This window comes from Xylaria bambusicola, assembly GCF_022495145.1.
Source record: "Xylaria bambusicola strain CBS 139988 unplaced genomic scaffold F5B22scaffold_106, whole genome shotgun sequence".
Taxonomy (NCBI): Eukaryota; Fungi; Ascomycota; class Sordariomycetes; order Xylariales; family Xylariaceae; genus Xylaria; species Xylaria bambusicola.
In genome coordinates, this window is record NW_025953659.1 from 35,471 (window position 1) to 52,186 (window position 16,716).

General features: G+C 40.4%; 5 protein-coding genes across 5 annotated transcripts; 2 read left to right on the plus strand and 3 right to left on the minus strand.

The window, feature by feature from the left end:
• Window positions 1-4,548: 4,548 nt before the first annotated feature.
• Window positions 4,549-5,408, minus strand: F5B22DRAFT_653593 (uncharacterized protein). Its single transcript, XM_047979731.1, has one exon. The coding sequence runs from the start codon at window positions 5,159-5,161 to the stop codon at window positions 4,676-4,678; it is 486 nt and encodes a 161-aa protein (XP_047824699.1). The 5' UTR covers window positions 5,162-5,408; the 3' UTR covers window positions 4,549-4,675.
• A 2,011-nt stretch (window positions 5,409-7,419) lies between these two features.
• On the minus strand, window positions 7,420-8,993 carry F5B22DRAFT_652717 (uncharacterized protein; the record flags this gene model as incomplete). The annotated part of the gene is made up of 5 exons (XM_047979654.1): window positions 7,420-7,770; window positions 7,826-7,950; window positions 8,159-8,323; window positions 8,389-8,668; window positions 8,730-8,993. The coding sequence occupies 5 exons, from the start codon at window positions 8,991-8,993 to the stop codon at window positions 7,420-7,422; spliced, it is 1,185 nt and encodes a 394-aa protein (XP_047824700.1).
• A 643-nt stretch (window positions 8,994-9,636) lies between these two features.
• Window positions 9,637-11,372, plus strand: F5B22DRAFT_45800 (indole-diterpene biosynthesis protein-like protein PaxU). The gene has a single exon (XM_047972035.1). It carries the CDS (start codon window positions 9,996-9,998, stop codon window positions 10,863-10,865), a length of 870 nt encoding a protein of 289 aa, XP_047824701.1. The 5' UTR covers window positions 9,637-9,995; the 3' UTR covers window positions 10,866-11,372.
• A 373-nt stretch (window positions 11,373-11,745) lies between these two features.
• Window positions 11,746-13,863, plus strand: F5B22DRAFT_653599 (major facilitator superfamily domain-containing protein; the record flags this gene model as incomplete). Its single annotated transcript, XM_047979732.1, has 4 exons — window positions 11,746-12,579; window positions 12,650-12,999; window positions 13,070-13,215; window positions 13,278-13,863. The coding sequence occupies 4 exons, from the start codon at window positions 11,746-11,748 to the stop codon at window positions 13,676-13,678; spliced, it is 1,731 nt and encodes a 576-aa protein (XP_047824702.1). The 3' UTR covers window positions 13,679-13,863.
• A 17-nt stretch (window positions 13,864-13,880) lies between these two features.
• On the minus strand, window positions 13,881-15,521 carry F5B22DRAFT_631975 (acyl-CoA N-acyltransferase). The gene is made up of 2 exons (XM_047976649.1): window positions 15,262-15,521; window positions 13,881-15,188 (listed from the first exon to the last, which is right to left on the minus strand). The coding sequence occupies exon 2, from the start codon at window positions 14,805-14,807 to the stop codon at window positions 14,199-14,201; it is 609 nt and encodes a 202-aa protein (XP_047824703.1). The 5' UTR covers window positions 14,808-15,188; window positions 15,262-15,521; the 3' UTR covers window positions 13,881-14,198.
• Window positions 15,522-16,716: the final 1,195 nt, after the last annotated feature.

Below are 16,716 nucleotides of genomic sequence, written 5' to 3' on the forward strand. Positions count from 1 at the left end.
AGTAAAAGAACTACGCTATATAGGCGGCACAGCAGGTATATAATAATAATATATATATATAGTATAAAATGTTAGTTATATTTTTAAAAAGCTTTAAATTTAATAGTTTAAATTTAAATATTAAAGTTTTTATTTAAGGAAATTATTATATTATTATTTATATTAATAATCTTTTAATTATTAAACTTAAAATATTAAAAATTATAAAGATTAAATAAGCATTAAGTAATAAATTTTAAATAAGTAACTTAAGCCTTATTAAATATTATTTAGGAATAATTATTAAATAAAATTATAAGGTATATACCTTAAGGCTATTATAAAAGGTTTACTTAAAAAAAATACTTATAAAGTTTAAATTTTAAAATTTAAATAAGTTAAAATATTAAAGATTAAAGCTAACTTATATTTCTTTATTTATTAAAATAAAAGTATTTAAAGATCATTTTATTTTAAATTTAAATAATTAAAAATAATATTAAAGAGCTATAAGCTTATTAATATATATAATATTAAATATTTAATTTAATATAGCATTTATTATTTTTAAATGTAATAAATATATAGTTAAACTTAATGCCTCCTATATTAAAGCAATAAAATAAATATTTAAATATTTTAACTTTATAATTAATTTAGAATTAATATATAAAAAAGGTAAAATTAAATTATAAAGCTTTATTAATTTAAATTAGGAAGTATATAAAAAGATTTATTAATTAACTTTAAGGTATATATTTAATTTAAGGAATAGTATTATTAATTAAAGTTCGAAAAGGTAGTTAATAGTTTTATTATCTTTATTTAAAGTTAAATTAAAAGGGTAAACTTAAATTATTAAGGAAGTTATTTAAATATAAAAACTATTAATTAAATTAAATATTAATTTAAGTAATATATTTATAATTATTTATAATAATAATTAAGAAGTAATTTTAGCTTTATATAACTTATTATTATATAATAAAGAGAAATATATATTAATTTAAAATTAATAGTATTAAGAATAAATTATTATTAAAAAAGTTAATTTTAAATATATTTTAATTATTAATTAAGTAGTAGATAGGCTAATAAAAGTATTATTAAACCTAACCTTTAAAAAGTTTAAAAAATTATTAAGCTTAAAATAAATAATAAAGTTAAAATAGTTTATATATAAAGCTAAGTAAAAATTCCTATATTAAAATTAACTTAAGTTAAAACATTTTTATTGCTATATTTTTTAATAATAATAAATAATATAAAAATTATCCTTATAATTTAAAAATATAAAACTTAAATTATTAAAAATTAAATTATAAAATGAATATAAGCTTAAAGAAAATTATTAATAATAATTTAAAAAAAGTTTAAAATAAAACTATAAAATATTTTAAAATAATATTTTAAAAAGTAAAATAATAAATATTATTAATTAACTTAAATTAAGTTTTTTAAATGCTTATATATTTAAATATAATAGGATTAACCTTTAAAAAATACCTTTAATAATATAATAATAATAAACTATTAATTCTTTAAAGTTACCTTAAATTAACCTTACCTATAAATAATAAAGTATATATTTATTTATACTTTATATTTTTTATTAAAGCTTTTTAATATTAATAATATTTAAAACGTTATAAAAGTAATTAATATAATAATATAATAATAAAAGCTACTTTAAAAAAGTTTTAATTAATTATAAAATTAAACAATTTAACTATAATAGCTTTATTTATTATACCTATAATAGGTTTATTAATTAAGTAAAAGGTAAAAGATAAGGTTTAATATACTTTTAATATTATTATAATAAAGGAAAAAAGTTAATAAGAAAAGTATATAATAATTTAAAATTATAACCTTTATAATTAATTAAAAAAAGGTATAAGAGTTAAAAAAGCCCTATAAGGTTTTTAAAGTTTAACTTATACCTATTTTAAAACGAAGTTAATAAGTTTAATAATTTAATATAATATAAATTAATAGTAAAATAAGTAAAAGAAGTATATATATTATTTTATAAAAAGAATTAAAATATAATATAAAATAAGTAATATACCCTTTTTAAAAATTTAAGATTTATAAATTATAAGTTATTTATAATTTATACCTTAATAAAGGTATTAATTATTAAAAGAAGTAATTATAGGAATATATATAAATATTATAAAAATAAAGGGGGGAAAAATAAATATTTATAAGGATACTTATATTTATATAAAAATAATAAAATATATAATATATTATAGCTATTATATATTATAATGCTTTAATTTTAAAAGCTTTATATTATAAATAATAATTTAAAAGTAATATTAATAAAACTTTTACCTTTTATAATATCCTATTTTAAAAAATTTAATATTACTTTTATTTATTATTTTAATAATTATAAATAATTTAACTTTTAAAAAGTTTTACCTTATTTATTTTATTTTATTAAACGTGCTTTAAAATATTATCCTTATATTATTTAATATAACTATTTAATTTACCTTAAAGGGAGCTACCCTTAAAAGGGAGTTAATTAAGATTTATAATATTAATTAATATAAGGATTAAAAGGGAATGTTAAAAAGGGAAAGCGGTAATATTTGCATTTTATATATTGGAATGTTAGGAATTTATATATAAGACCTTCATTTAGCTAAATAATTATATTATAACTTAAACTTTTAAATAATTTAATGGGATTACATGTACTACTCTTAATAATTATACTTGGGACTCATCAATAAGTCTTGAGGATCATTGAATGAAAGTAATAACTTACCAATTCTCGAATCCTAAAAGCTTCATCCTCAGCAACCTTAAATTTTCAGCTTGATTATCGCAGAGCTGGCAGACTGTTGTTGCCCGCTGAGGATGCTGAGATATTCTCCGTACTTCTGGGGAATTTGGTAAATCAGACTTGGTCATGTCAAGAGTAGTACATGCAATCCTGTTAATTATTAAGAAGGTTGAGTTGCAATACGCCTTGCGGCAGGATGAAAGGTTTCCTTTTAATATACAATTCAGCGTATGGGTCGTCAAGTATCACCACCTTCCACTTCTGACAGATTATAAGTAGCCGTCTATGATATTCAAATGATTATTATAAACGTATAAGGTATATAAACTAAATGCACAGTTTGCCTTATACTATAACTATATAAAAGGCTATTATAAGGTATTTATAATCTTTTTAAGATATATAAGCAATATTGGGCAATATTAAAAAGTAAGGTTATATAAACTTAGCTTTTTAAAATAGACCCCAAAGACCTAAACGGTTTGGGTTGGCAGACCAGTTGTATATAGAGTCGAGTCAAGCCACCAACAGCCAAGAAGGAGTTGGTTGGTCAAGGACTCATACAGCCCTAGTTGATCATTATAATCTGAATTGCCTAGATTCCAAGCTCAGTATTGCTGCCCTTGTTATACAACCAGTGCACAACAATACAGTTATAACGAGAAAACCTTAACACCCATTGTATCACCAAGTCATTTCATCACGTCTTGTATAATAATTTGGGCGTTATTGAGCCCAAGGTAGTAGAGATGATGAAGCGCCTGGCTCCAATGTGATGCCATTTTAGCACATATATTCTGATCGCCTTGCTCGATATCGTCCGTTAATCTTTGTCGACATGCTAGTTTCATAACAGAATCGCTGCTTATAAGCACACAGACCTAAATTTGGTGTATAGGAGGCTAGATTCCCCATACTGCAAATATTACGGATTTAGATTCCGGATGAACACCGAAAAATCCGATCATTCTCATCCCCAGTGACTATAGCGACAAGACCGAACGGTTTACAAAGTTTTTCTGCGGGGAAACGCGTTTTACCCAGAGTTTACCTTCGAGAATCTGGTCTTTCCAGAGTTTATTATATCCGAGGGTCATTTCGGAAACGGGGCAGAATGCCAACGGTACTGAGAGCACAAGCACTGAATGCAAACTAACGTATCCCAGTGGTTCGTGGTATAGACTCGACCGGCTTATCAGAAATCTGGCACAGCAATGGCTCTATACTTTCGAGGCAACTGTGCAAGATGATCAGGGCTGACAGTGCATTTCCTAGGGCGCTACAAGCACGCGTATTTTGTAGGCCGTGCTTAGTACCATTCTGACTCCATCGATGCTCGGTTGGGTATCGATTCCCCGGGCTGGAAAGCTGTTACCCACAATGCAACAAGTGCGGCCGAAATATTTGCGATGCTTGCGCATGGTGATATACAGGAAACTTTGCCTAGACAGGCGCAGCACATGAGCAACACCAAGCTTAAGTCTGCAATTGAGGGCTGCATGATCCGGTTGGGGAATATCTCTACGAGCGGACGCAATGAGAATGAGCTCAAGCTTAGCGGCAGATAAGACGTTGAAGAACCTATATATGCGGTTGGAGTGGTGCGATAGGATATGAAGAGGACGAGAAAATTAGAGAAGGCAGGGCTAGAATATAGACTCATCCCGGGGTTCTCGCCACTGACATATTTATAAAGTTAATATATCCAACACTAAGAATGCTTTGAGCAATGCTGTAGAACCTAGAGTCCAGTTCACAGGCCCTACCATCCGTCTAAGGCGTCCGTCGATGGTACTTTCTCAGCTAATTCTTCAGCAATTCCGCATATACCGCTTCCCAAACATCCAAGATGTATATCATCCTGATATTACCATCACCATGTTCGGTCAGTGCTTATAAACCAATAACTCCCAAACCGAGAATTGATGCGCCAAGCATCCATGTAGGAATAATGAGGCCTGCAGCGGCACCAGTCCCCGAATCATTGCCGTCCGATGCAGGCGTCTCAGTTTCTCTAGCGCCGCTGTCAGTATTAGTCCTAGTCGGTGTCGAAGCCGCCGCCGATGATGATAAGGTCGAAGTAGTTTCTGGAATATCGATATCAGGGAAGAGAGTCTCGCCACAGGTTCCTGGTAGCCCAGAGGCGTATGTGGCTTGATCGGCTTCGGGGCATTTCTGGATACATTGAAGCATGAGGCTGCCGTATATGCTCTGGCATGTGCATTCAGCGAGGTCGTCACCGGTCTCGTCGCCATCACACCACGAGCTCGTTGGGTTCTCGCTGATGCAGTCTTGTACACATGCTGGTTGTGTGGCAGCTAGGATAACACGCGTTCCCGCTAACATAAAGACGATAACTGATCGAGTGGTGAAAAGCATGGTGAATGTGGCCGTCCACAACAACTTCGATCGATCACTATTTCGTCCTGTTTAACTAGGAGTAGTTGATTGGATTGTTGAAAGTATTATTGAGTCAAGTGGAACAAGTAAATAGCCAAAGGGGAGTTAAGCCGAGGAAGTCATGTTTCCAGGAGTGTGAGAGCGGGCGTTGAGTATTTATAGAGACATTCCTCGTCTCGTTCACTTCCTCAATCCTGTCTGATAAATTAATACAAGCCATCTAAAGCATCCCCAAAGACCAGGCTGTTTCAACTTTTGATAATCTTGTTCAGCCGCATGAGTAATGTGACCCGTCATTGGCACTGGTTGTCTTGGTAATTAGTCTTCGCACCAATAACAGTCTTTGAATGCTTAGCTAACATTGTAGACCAATATTTAGCTGAACGCCCGGCAGGCAATAACCCCACATGGAGATCCGGCAGGCAAGATCGCATGATGCCAAGTTTACCTAGCTCGTCTAAGGGCCCAATCCTCAACATCCCCTCAGCTGCTACATGTAGAGGATGATGACTTGCAAACATTTGTCTCACAAAATTATATAGGAGACTTCTTTGATGGCAGGGATGTATTTATTTTTAGCTTGCTATCAGGTACATAGTATATCTTACAGGTGTACTACATCAGGGCATAGTGAAGTCTTGATAATCCCTTCCGGTTTAATGTTACGTATCACTTGTAGTTTTCTATAGTGTGCCTCAGGTTGTAATTTAGTATAGAAGAAACTTTCTCCGAAACTTGCTGAGGAAATCATCTTTTATATAGCACGAGGGTTGAAAATAGTGCAAAATGTTCTTGACCAAAGGCTATTTTATACAGTAACGGCGCGCGCGTTGTTAATCTAATCTCAGTAATAAATATAGCAATCCACCATTCTTTCATCTATTACATTTGCATTGTTACACTCACAAAAGGTTTTGCAACAGTCAAACACCTGGCGTTTTAAAAATCTCCAGATAGCTCGCAGCATCAATTCAGTCACACGCCTAGTTGAACTAGGTGCTTTATAGGAAAGAAACTGCCACAGTCACAGGTGTTCCAAAGCCCCCCACGGAAGCAAGCCAATCCTACCACGTTACTACATTTGACTCTATTTCCAAAAATTTCTGGTGAAGCTTTACTAAGTCACCCTTATCCGAGGCCCCGTATAAAGTATGGGCTTGGAAATGTAACTCATAATCAACCCTCCAGGTATGGGCGAAATGCCATCTTGCAGTCGTAACATCAACATTGGGAGCATAGCCTCGCAGATAGTGTGGTGTTCGGTGCCACCTAATTGCTTTGCGAGTAAGTCTGCACAAGGCAGTCTGACAATGTGGTGGGCTTCTGAGGTCAGTGATCCCTCTTGGGCGCTCAAGCTGTTACATCTTTGAAGCTGAAAATTGATAATCTTTGTCATAGCTTGGTCATTCTTGCGGTATCACGGTATTGCTCCCGGGCAATGTGGTGACCGATATGATCCTGCAACCCACAAGCACAAGACAATCTTTGGCCACACTCGAGCTGCTCCGCGCTTTGGACCGTTGAGGATGTCGCAGACATCGGGTTACCGCAAGGTGGATCTCTGCTAGTGGTGGTCTCATCGGGGTTATCTTGCTACGGTTATATAAGGGGGGTCTGTACTGAACCTGTACAGACCTAGTGAATTATTCGTTTAAAAAATGAAGACAAAATCGAACAATGCATTGTTACACTTGGAGACTTGTATATTTATCTACTTATCTAGATCTTCTTTGCTAGTTTTATACATCTCTCTTGATGAGAGAATGAACTAATCATCAGTGTCCATCTTTCATCACACATGAGAGTATGCAGAGTGAGAATATTATAGTACCAGGGTCTGGGTATCATTCATGTCTTCTTTAATGCCAAAATGCACCACCAAGACGCGTAGCGTGTAGGTCCGATTCTGATTATCAGGATTGTAGTGGAACTGGAAATGGAAATTCCTAGGGAACAAACATTACAAGCACTATTGTGACGCACGGTCATCGAATATAACACGCTTAGCTTCAAGAGGACGAAAATAGTTATGTGAAGGCATAGGAAAAGTTTTTGTAGTAATACACATCTTGTTGAAGAGCCTTAGACCCGCAGTCGCCCAGTTCCAGCAACTCCCCCTTGTCACAAGTCTATTCCGAATAGACAGATAGTAGTCCAGGTGATGAACTGAAAAGGCATTGCTGGCATGAGTGACTTGCATCTAGTTCACAATATTGCTAAGCTTTCCTCAAGGGCTATCAAAATATGTCTGGGTTATCTAGAGGATCAGGAGTGTGCTGCAGTAGCTGCAATATTCCTTGGCATGCCAAATCGCTCTCATCCGGCGCCCGCGCTCCATACGCAGACGCTGGCTTCCCAGCACCTCTTCGCGTTCGCCTGAGCATCTGCTGGAGTGATGGCCGATATTGTAAGTCGCCCAAGGCTTCGCAGAGAAGATATCGCAATTCGTTGTCTACCCAGCGAAAATGATCGTTGCCGTGCCTGTCTGGTATAATCTCCCATGCTTGTGTCCGCAACGGAGGATCGTGAATGTACGCGTACATGTTTCCCGCGAGTTGTGCATGCGGATGAATCAACGTGACCATAAGCTAGCGTAGTCTGCTGTTAGCAGAAAAGATTAGTGAATGATTTAGGACACTTTACCTGTGCACACTGGTGCATATTATATGTCTCTGCAATTTCACCGGCCCGAGCATGAGTAATGCCCTCAGGCTTTACATAGCCTGCCAGCCCAAAATCTATTAACACCAATTTAGGAATCGCGTTGTCTTTCAGCATTAACTTTGTTAGCGATTACCATACAAAATTGTCAGTTTAAGGATAACTTGTCATTGAAGCCAGAGGAATGTGTTATCCACTAGTACGTTCTTAAACCCGTTCCAGCTAGGGTTTAAGGTAGCGGTATGGTGACTAGGACCTCCGAGGATGGGTTTTCAAGAATAAGAAGAAAAGGGAAATTGAGTCATTTGTACATACGTTCTGGGATTTCGGGCTCGTAGTCATCGAACATCATGTTTCGGAAGGCAATATCATTGTGGCGTAACAGTAAATGCGGTTCGTCCTTTTGAAGTTCTTCCAACTCTAATGGTCCACCATGTGGCGCATTCTTTGCATATGTCATGGCAGCACAGGCCCTCATCACTTGAAGATATTAGCACAGAAATAACTAGTGGCAACACGGAAGAAGTTCTGTGATTTCTTCTTACTGCAGTAGTAAATGTTCCAGAGAATACGGTTTGGGAGCTTGGTGTTAGTTTCATATTGTCTCCTTGCGAAAGTATACAGCGAACCCCCTTCCAGGTACTCTAAAAGAATTGCTGGTCCCCGATGATGGGCCACGGCCTTGAATATGTTTTCGGGGTGATTTGTGAGTGACCGTAAGATACGTCTCAGGAACTCTGCTGTTCGGCCACTTCTTGAACGAAAATACTGGGTATCCACTGTACTGTCGATTATTTGTGCGATGTGTGCGTGGCCGCGCAGTTCCTAGTTCGTCGACTCGTCAGGTTAACGCGGACAAGCATAGAGAGGCATTCCTCCATCTTACCTCGAGTGCTCGCATTTCGGTAAGAAAATCCGTCATCCCCCGATCTGACGCCAATTGTCGCTTCAGAACTATCCTCCGCCGGCGACGATTGCGGTCACGGCGAATATGTAATGGATCTTTGTCCACCAGTAATACTGTTATTCCGAAAGCGCCATTTCCGAGCACCTTTTCGAGTTCCCATGCTGGGTTCCCCGCAAAGTTGTATCGTAGCTGAAGCTCTACGCCTTTAGCTGTGCGCTGCAAACCCTGAGCTGATACTGGCATTGTGAATTTTAAGAATAAAAGCCCTGTTGAGCTAGGTTAGGCGTAGAAATTGCACCATGAATTGCAAGATGTGTAGGATTAAGAGGCCCAGATTATGCTACCTAAGCTATATCTATCTAACGGATTGAGATGGCTGTTTCCGGCTGGATGAACTGTGCTTTGTCGCGCATCTTGACAAAGATTCAAAGACGCAAGAGTTTGAACCTCCTTACAATAAATCCCTTTATGCATTCCCAATTTCCTTGTTTGGTTATTAGCTTGAGTGCGTACACTCTAGCTGCAGGTAGAATAATTGACCCTGAAGCCTGAGAAGTTTGTGGGCTATCATAACGGAATGTTCCACCTACTACTAGAGGTTAATATCGGACGTATCTAAAATAGTGTTTGGATTAACAAAACATCCTACTTCTGTGAGTGTTTAAACAAGATAATTGAATGTAAAAATAGCGGACATGCCGTATCTAAGACGCCTGATATTACTGCCTACTAGTTGAATCCTTTTATGAAAATGTAGGCAACTGGTGCACGATTAGTAGCTCGTCACCGTTGAGTACAGGGTAAAGTCTCCGACTGCCTAGGCATCCTCAACGAAAACCAATAAGAAATCTTGTTATGCATTCAGGCGTATTATGTGAAAAGGTACCTATGATAATGATATGATATTGCAATAAGCAGGGGGCCGATTAGTCATCGGATAGAATGTAACCATTGAGCACATCATTACCCCGACCTCTCACCTCACTGCCTCGACACACCGTGACAAATTCTACTTATCTAGGCAATCCCATCTCCACGTGTAGAGGCCCTCTCCTCCATTCTCTTCTTCTTCAGCCGAACCAAATCCCTTTCTCGTTTCCGAACTCTTTCTGGTGCATTGGGTCCAAGTTTTATGTCAACTCATTCTTTCCAGTCAGATTGACGTCATTGGCACTGAATAATAGCGTGACTCCTGCGATCGTAGGTCACAACTCTTTGATTTTCGAAATCCATTAGCGTCAAAATATGGTCCAAACGAGAGGATATGCCCGACTGGGGCCCGATATCTCTCTATATACCCCAGAGCAGCCTAAGATCGGACAGCTGGTCATTATATGCCCATCCATTGGCATCGCCAAAACCAGATATGTCTGTGATTATGAGTCGCTTTATCGCAACAGTGCCCCCCGCGCGAAGATTCTCATACTGTCTCCCACCAAGTCAGGCATGCTTAGCTCTTATCAAAAACAAGAAGATGCTATGAAGCCGGCTGCAGACGCAATTTGTGATATCTTGAATGAGTGTGACCGTCTTCAATCCGCCGTCGGCGGCTCCAAAAACTCTCATACTCGACCCCGGATACTCTTGCATGCGATAGGCAATGGGGGATTCAATTCAGCAACAAATCTCTTAGTCGCCCTTGAACGCAGAACGAAGAGGAACTTACCACTAGTCGGGCTGATCTGCGACAGCGCACCCGGCGGCGCCTCGTACACCAAAGCATGCCGGGCTCTAACGTACTCCTTCATCACTGATCTTACAACGGATTTCCCCACCGGAATACTTCGTTGGGTGTTGGTCCACGCTGTACTTTCCATCGTGTATCTGTTCATTGCTTTCACACGATACGAGGCGCCTGGCGCTTACTGGCGCAAATCGATTCTAGACAAGAAGCTTATTGACTGCAACAAAGTTTATTATTTTGCGTCGATTGACGACAAGGTGACTGATTGGAGGGACGTCTTGTCGCACGCGAAACAAGCTCGCCAACAAGGTTGGGAGGTCAAGGAGCTCTTATATGATTATACACCTCACTGCGGGCATATCAGGAGAGAGAAGCAAAGAATCAATTACGAGGATGCTATTTACTATCTATGGGAAGGCAAAAAGATATGACCTTTACAACTGGGCATGTGATACCTGATCAGTGACGGAGGAGGATGGTACACGAGTTCTTGAATTTTCAAGACATGAAGTTTTTGGTTGTTGGTACTACAAGATCATGATTATGCTAAGAATACGATTATTATGAACCCCCTAAGCGCAATAAAACAATTACAGACTCATAGCTCATCGCAGCAAAAACCTCAAACTACACGGTTCAGGCCTTCTCATCACAAGGAGAGGGATAGTAAGAGCTCACGGCACACCCCTCACGAAACATAACCCCGCGAAAGGATCCAGCCACTGTTCTTCCGTTTTAAATGACGATTTATTCGCGCACGTACCTTGAGAAAAAGGGCTTGGAGCACGCAATTACGCGTGCTTCTTGCGATTCTTGGCAGGGAGAGACGATAGGTGGAGATCTGACATGCAGTTATGCGGCGTCGCAGCCGAGACTAGAGTGACATGCATACTGCTGTCCAGGGGTCAGCTACCCGTCTAGGCAAACTCCGTTGCTGATCGTTGCCAGTGGTGGATATGGGGTAACAATGACTGCCGGCAGGTTTCAGTGGAAGTGGGTTTGACCGTTATCTTTCAATTCATGAAGACCATGTTTTCATGCCGATGCGTCGGTCCGGTCAGACTTGCTTGCTTCAGGTCGTGACGGATGAGAATTCTCTCTGCGGGTACGAGAAACGAGAAGAGATAGAAAGCAAGGAATCATAAACGGGAATAATAAAACTAGATTCATTTCCAGCTTTTGGTAATTAGATGGAAATAGTAGGACATTTACTTACTGCTCACTTTGCTTGCCTTAATCCTTCCAATACCCTACTCTCATATCCGCGTCATCACCATAATAACCCATAGAAAGCCACCGAATTCAGGGATAATGCCACGCAATACCGCGACCACCTTGGTCTTAACACATCCGGAGACCATCTATGATTCTGCCAGATCCCAGCCAGATCCAGATACACACTCCCTGCAACACCGCAACAATGCTCAGAACACGCCAGCCGCCAGCGCAACCCCAGGTCCTTTCACCCCAGACCAATTCGACGATCAGACGCAGCGCCTACCAATTGCCCGTCTCATAGCAGCGTACCTCTGTCTGTGTCTCTGCTATTTCATCTCGTATCTAGACATGACCTCCGTGACCACGGCGTTGCCAACAATATCAAGCTCCTTCCACACCGGGACAGCCATAACTTGGGTCGGCGCCGCGTATCTCCTCGGGCAGACCTCTTTCCAGCCCCTATACGGGCGGATATCCGATATCTTTGGTCGGCGACCTATTCTCCTATGCTCCGTCGGGTGTATCGCCCTTGGCGGTGCGCTATCGGGTTTTGCTAGGACGCCGACCTGGCTCTTCGTCACGCGCGCTATAAGCGGTGTCGGCAGCGGTGGCATATCCTCTACTGTGGCGATTATAGTGAGCGATCTCGTCAGTCTGAAAGCGAGAGGTAAGTACCAGGGTATGATAAGCCTTGCGATCGGTGCGGGTGCTACTGCCGGACCATTCGTCGCCGCGGGCTTGATACAAGTGGGTGCTGACGGTTGGCGGTGGACGTTCTTTGTTCCTGCGATTGCGGCCGGCGCGTGTTTTGTTCTGCTGCTGTTTGTGTTGCCGCCGAATCAGGTCTCTGGCGATTGGAGCCAGAAACTCCGGAAGATCGATTGGCTTGGAGTCATCACCTCTGTTGCGGGCATCGTGCTAACAGTGGTAAGTTATCCCGTACACAAGTTGTGATTAACACATGATCTTCTACGCAGCTGATAGCAATGTCCTGTAGCTGGCTGTCAACTCCGGCGGGATCCTCTGGGCTTGGACCAGCTCACAAGTCCTTTCAACTCTAATCATAGGCGGTGTTCTATTCTTTGTATTCATCGCTATCGAAGCTTCTCAAGCCAAGATACCCATCATGCCGTTGCGACTGTTTACGAGTCGCTCACGATGTCTGTTGCTTCTGATTGGTTTCCTGAGCGATTTCTCTTGGCAGGGGACGCAATATTTCGTGCCCCTTTACTTCCAGACACTACGGGGCTATACCCCTTTACAGAGTGCAACTTTGATTCTGCCATTTGTTGCCGCGCAAGGGATAGCCGGTGCAACTTCTGGCCCCGTGATGTCTAAACTTGCCAGGTAGTCAAACACATATTTCTGATATAAATCCTTTGGTTTTCTATTTGACTTGCTGAATTTCGGGGTTTAGATACAGCCAAGTTCTTCGCACAGGTTTGCTATTCTGGACCCTCGGTGCGGGCTTGAAGCTCTTATTCAACGAGAACACACCTACACACACAAATGTGATCGTACTCGTTCTCGAAGGGATCGGAGTGGGCTGGGTGCATCAGCCAGGTAAGTCGTTCAGCCGCAAAACATCATTCCTTGTATCTAGATAACTCATCCTGATTGCATAGGCCTCGTAGCTTTACAGGCCAACTCCGGGACAGAAGACCGTGCGGTGGCAACAGGGACCCGAAATGTCCTTCGCTCCCTAGGCGGCGTAGTAGGTGTTGCGATCTCGTCGGCGGCACAATACGCCGTCACGGGCGCGGCTTTGCGCCGAACCGTACCGGAATGGCTATCTGAGAGTGTTCTTCTGGGCACACGGCATGTTGGTGACAAAGGTACGATGGTGTATGCAGCAGATATCCAAAATGCGCGGCTGGCAGGTTTTCGAACAATCTTCGCGATCCAGGTCCCGCTAGTTGGATTATGTCTTCTCGTTAGCTTCTTTATAGATGATGTAGTCCTAAAAGGCGACGCGGAAAGGCACAAGCCGAAGAAGAACAGGCGTAGTTGGTTGCTTAGGACCTGAGTAGCACTAGGCCCAAAGGTACCATCAATATCACTGGAGCAAGAGCTGGCGACAAAGCTTAAGTTGAAGCTATTCATGATGCAATAATCTAGTATAGCAATCAAGGTAGAATTAGGCGATACAAGCACTTGTCCAGCATAGTTATTATGACTGTAGATTCGTGTAACATGGCCTGAATTCACGAGCATGACAGAGCCAAATAAGGGGTTCATGCGGGGAGGGACCTGAATTGATCACATGAACTTGGTTAGCTATAAGGGATTATGATATGGCGGATAGCTTCTATTCCAAAATCGGCTCCTAGCCCTTGTGTAGTGGTTATCCCATCACCAGTTTCTGTCTACCGCCTGTCTACCTGTATCAGTTAAACGCCAATGAACTCCAAACTATTGTCAAACATTTTCCCCACCAAGACCGCTTGCTCCAAGACTCCTTCAATGCCTCCCTGCACTCTTCTCTGATTATAACAACGCTTTCGTTACCAGGTTCATAAAATCACAGAGAATACACGTAATCTCTTTCATAAGCTCTTCGAGAGAACCCAGTCGGTCTGGACGCACGTGCCAGTGGTAAAGTCGGCTTCTCCCACTTTCTGATAACCCAGCCTCTCATACAGTTTCGCTGCTTTGGGATTGTTCTCCCAGACGGTGAGCCACAATTGCTTGAAACCCTCGGCGCGAGCCTGCTCCTCAACGGCAGCGATGAGCTTTTTGCCGATGCCCCGGCTGTGCGCGGTGGTGTCGACATACAACCGCCGGAGCTCGGCGTGTGTGGCGGTGTCTCCCGGGACGCAGGGCTCCGACAGGCCCCGGACGAGCTGTACCAACCCCAGCACCTTGCCAGACGTGTCCCGGGCTGCCCACGTCTGCACGGCGGGATCTTGCAGATCCGCCAACACGGTGATTTCGGTGTACGTCTCGGTTAGGAACATGGCCAGGTCTTCTTCAGACACCGAGAACCCGAATGTGGCGGCGAATGTGTCTGCGCCTATCTTCGCGATGGCGGCGGCTTCTGAGGTGAGGGCGTGCCCTACTGTGACGTCTAAGCCGGGAATTGTTGCCTTGGCAAGCTCTGGGGCGGGCACTACGGGTACCACGACCGGTTTGCTGGTGTCGTTGATAGTGGTCATCTTGAGGTGATTGCCGTGACGCTAGCTACACATTACGGCGGGAAGGGATTGAAGTACAAAAGGACTGGTTGATGAATTGGGAACTTCTGTTTACTGTACCTAAAACAAGGAAAAAATATTAAAAAGGGGGGGAGGGAAGTAATTGCAATTTAAATTGCTTCTAGTGTGTCTGGATTCATCTGGACTCTGTCACCTACTCATGCCAACTCGGAGATGCTGAGTTATTCGAGACAGACTATCCGTCTCCACTGCTGGTTGTCAATTTTACGCCCTTCTGGACTCGTAGGGTATAGCGGGTGTTGCATCGGGATATGGTCACTGTAGACTTGCTCTATGAATCTCGCTTTTTGACGCCTTATAGGGCAGGTTCAGATTGACCATCTCGTAATGAGTCAGGTTGGCCAACCCCCAGTTTCTTTTGATTTGGCATGGGAAATACTGATGAGAAGCTGACCTTTTCACGTAAGGGCCATGGATCTCTACGCCATGCGTCTAATCAGCACTCGATTGACCTCAGTCCTTTTGTTACAACCTTCAATGACAACTCTAAAAACATATACTCTGAGTTGATTCGCCCATTGCTAACTTGGCATAACTAAAATTCAAGAGGCTGTCAGGATATGCAGTCAGACGCTGCTGGAAGAATCTGGATGTGGCTAAAAGAAAGATGTTAATAAGCCTGGGGTACGGTGGGCCACTACCACAAAGTGCGAAAATAAAAAATCAGGTCAAGTGCGGGGTAAAACCTATTTTCCAACTTTACCTAAGGGGACCAAATATAATAAAGGGTATAAAGTAAAGTTTTAAAAATATAAATAATTACTTAAATATCTATTTTAAAGGTTATATAAATAATATATAGTTTATATTAGGCTTTATAACTATTTAAGTTATAGCTTTTGGCTATATAGGTCTATATTGCAGTTAGTATTGTAGGTCTGTATTGTAGGTCTGTATTGTAGGTCTGTATTAAAGGTCTGTATTGAAGGTCTGTATTGCAGTTAGTACTGAAGGTCAGTATTGAAGGTCTGTATTGAAGGTCTGTATTGCAGTCAGTACTGAAGGTCAGTATTGAAGGTCTGTATTGCAATCAGTACTGTAGGTCTGTATTGCAGTCTGTATTGCAGTCTGTATTGCAGTCTGTATTGCAGTCTGTATTGCAGTCAGTACTATAGGTCAGTACTGAAGGTCTGTATTGTAGGTCTGTATTGCAGGTCTGTATTGCAGTCAGTACTGTAGGTCTGTATTGAAGGTCAGTACTGAAGGTTAGTACTGAAGGTCTGTATTGTAGGTCTGTATTGCAGTCTGTATTGTAGGTCTGTATTGAAGGTCTGTATTGCAGTCAGTACTGAAGGTCAGTATTGAAGGTCTGTATTGCAGTCAGTACTGTAGGTCAGTATTGCAGTCTGTATTGCAGTCTGTATTGCAGTCTGTATTGCAGTCTGTATTGCAGTTTGTATTGCAGTTAGTACTGAAGGTTAGTATTGAAGGTCTGTATTGCAGTTAGTACTGTAGGTCAGTATTGCAGTTAGTACTGTAGGTTAGTATTGAAGGTTTGTATTGAAGGTCTGTATTGTAGTTAGTACTGAAGGTTAGTATTGAAGGTCTGTATTGTAGTCAGTACTGAAGGTCAGTATTGCAGTCTGTATTGCAGTCTGTATTGAAGGTCTGTATTGTAGGTCTATATTGCAGTCTGTATTGCAGTTAGTACTGTAGGTTAGTATTGAAGGTCTGTATTGAAGGTCTGTATTGCAGTCAGTACTGTAGGTCTGTATTGCAGTCTATATTACAGTCTATATTACAATCAGTACTGTAGGTCAATATTAAAGGTCAATATTAAAGGTCAATATTAAAGGTCAATATTAAAGGTCAATATTAAAGGTCAATATTAAAGGTCAATATTAAAGGT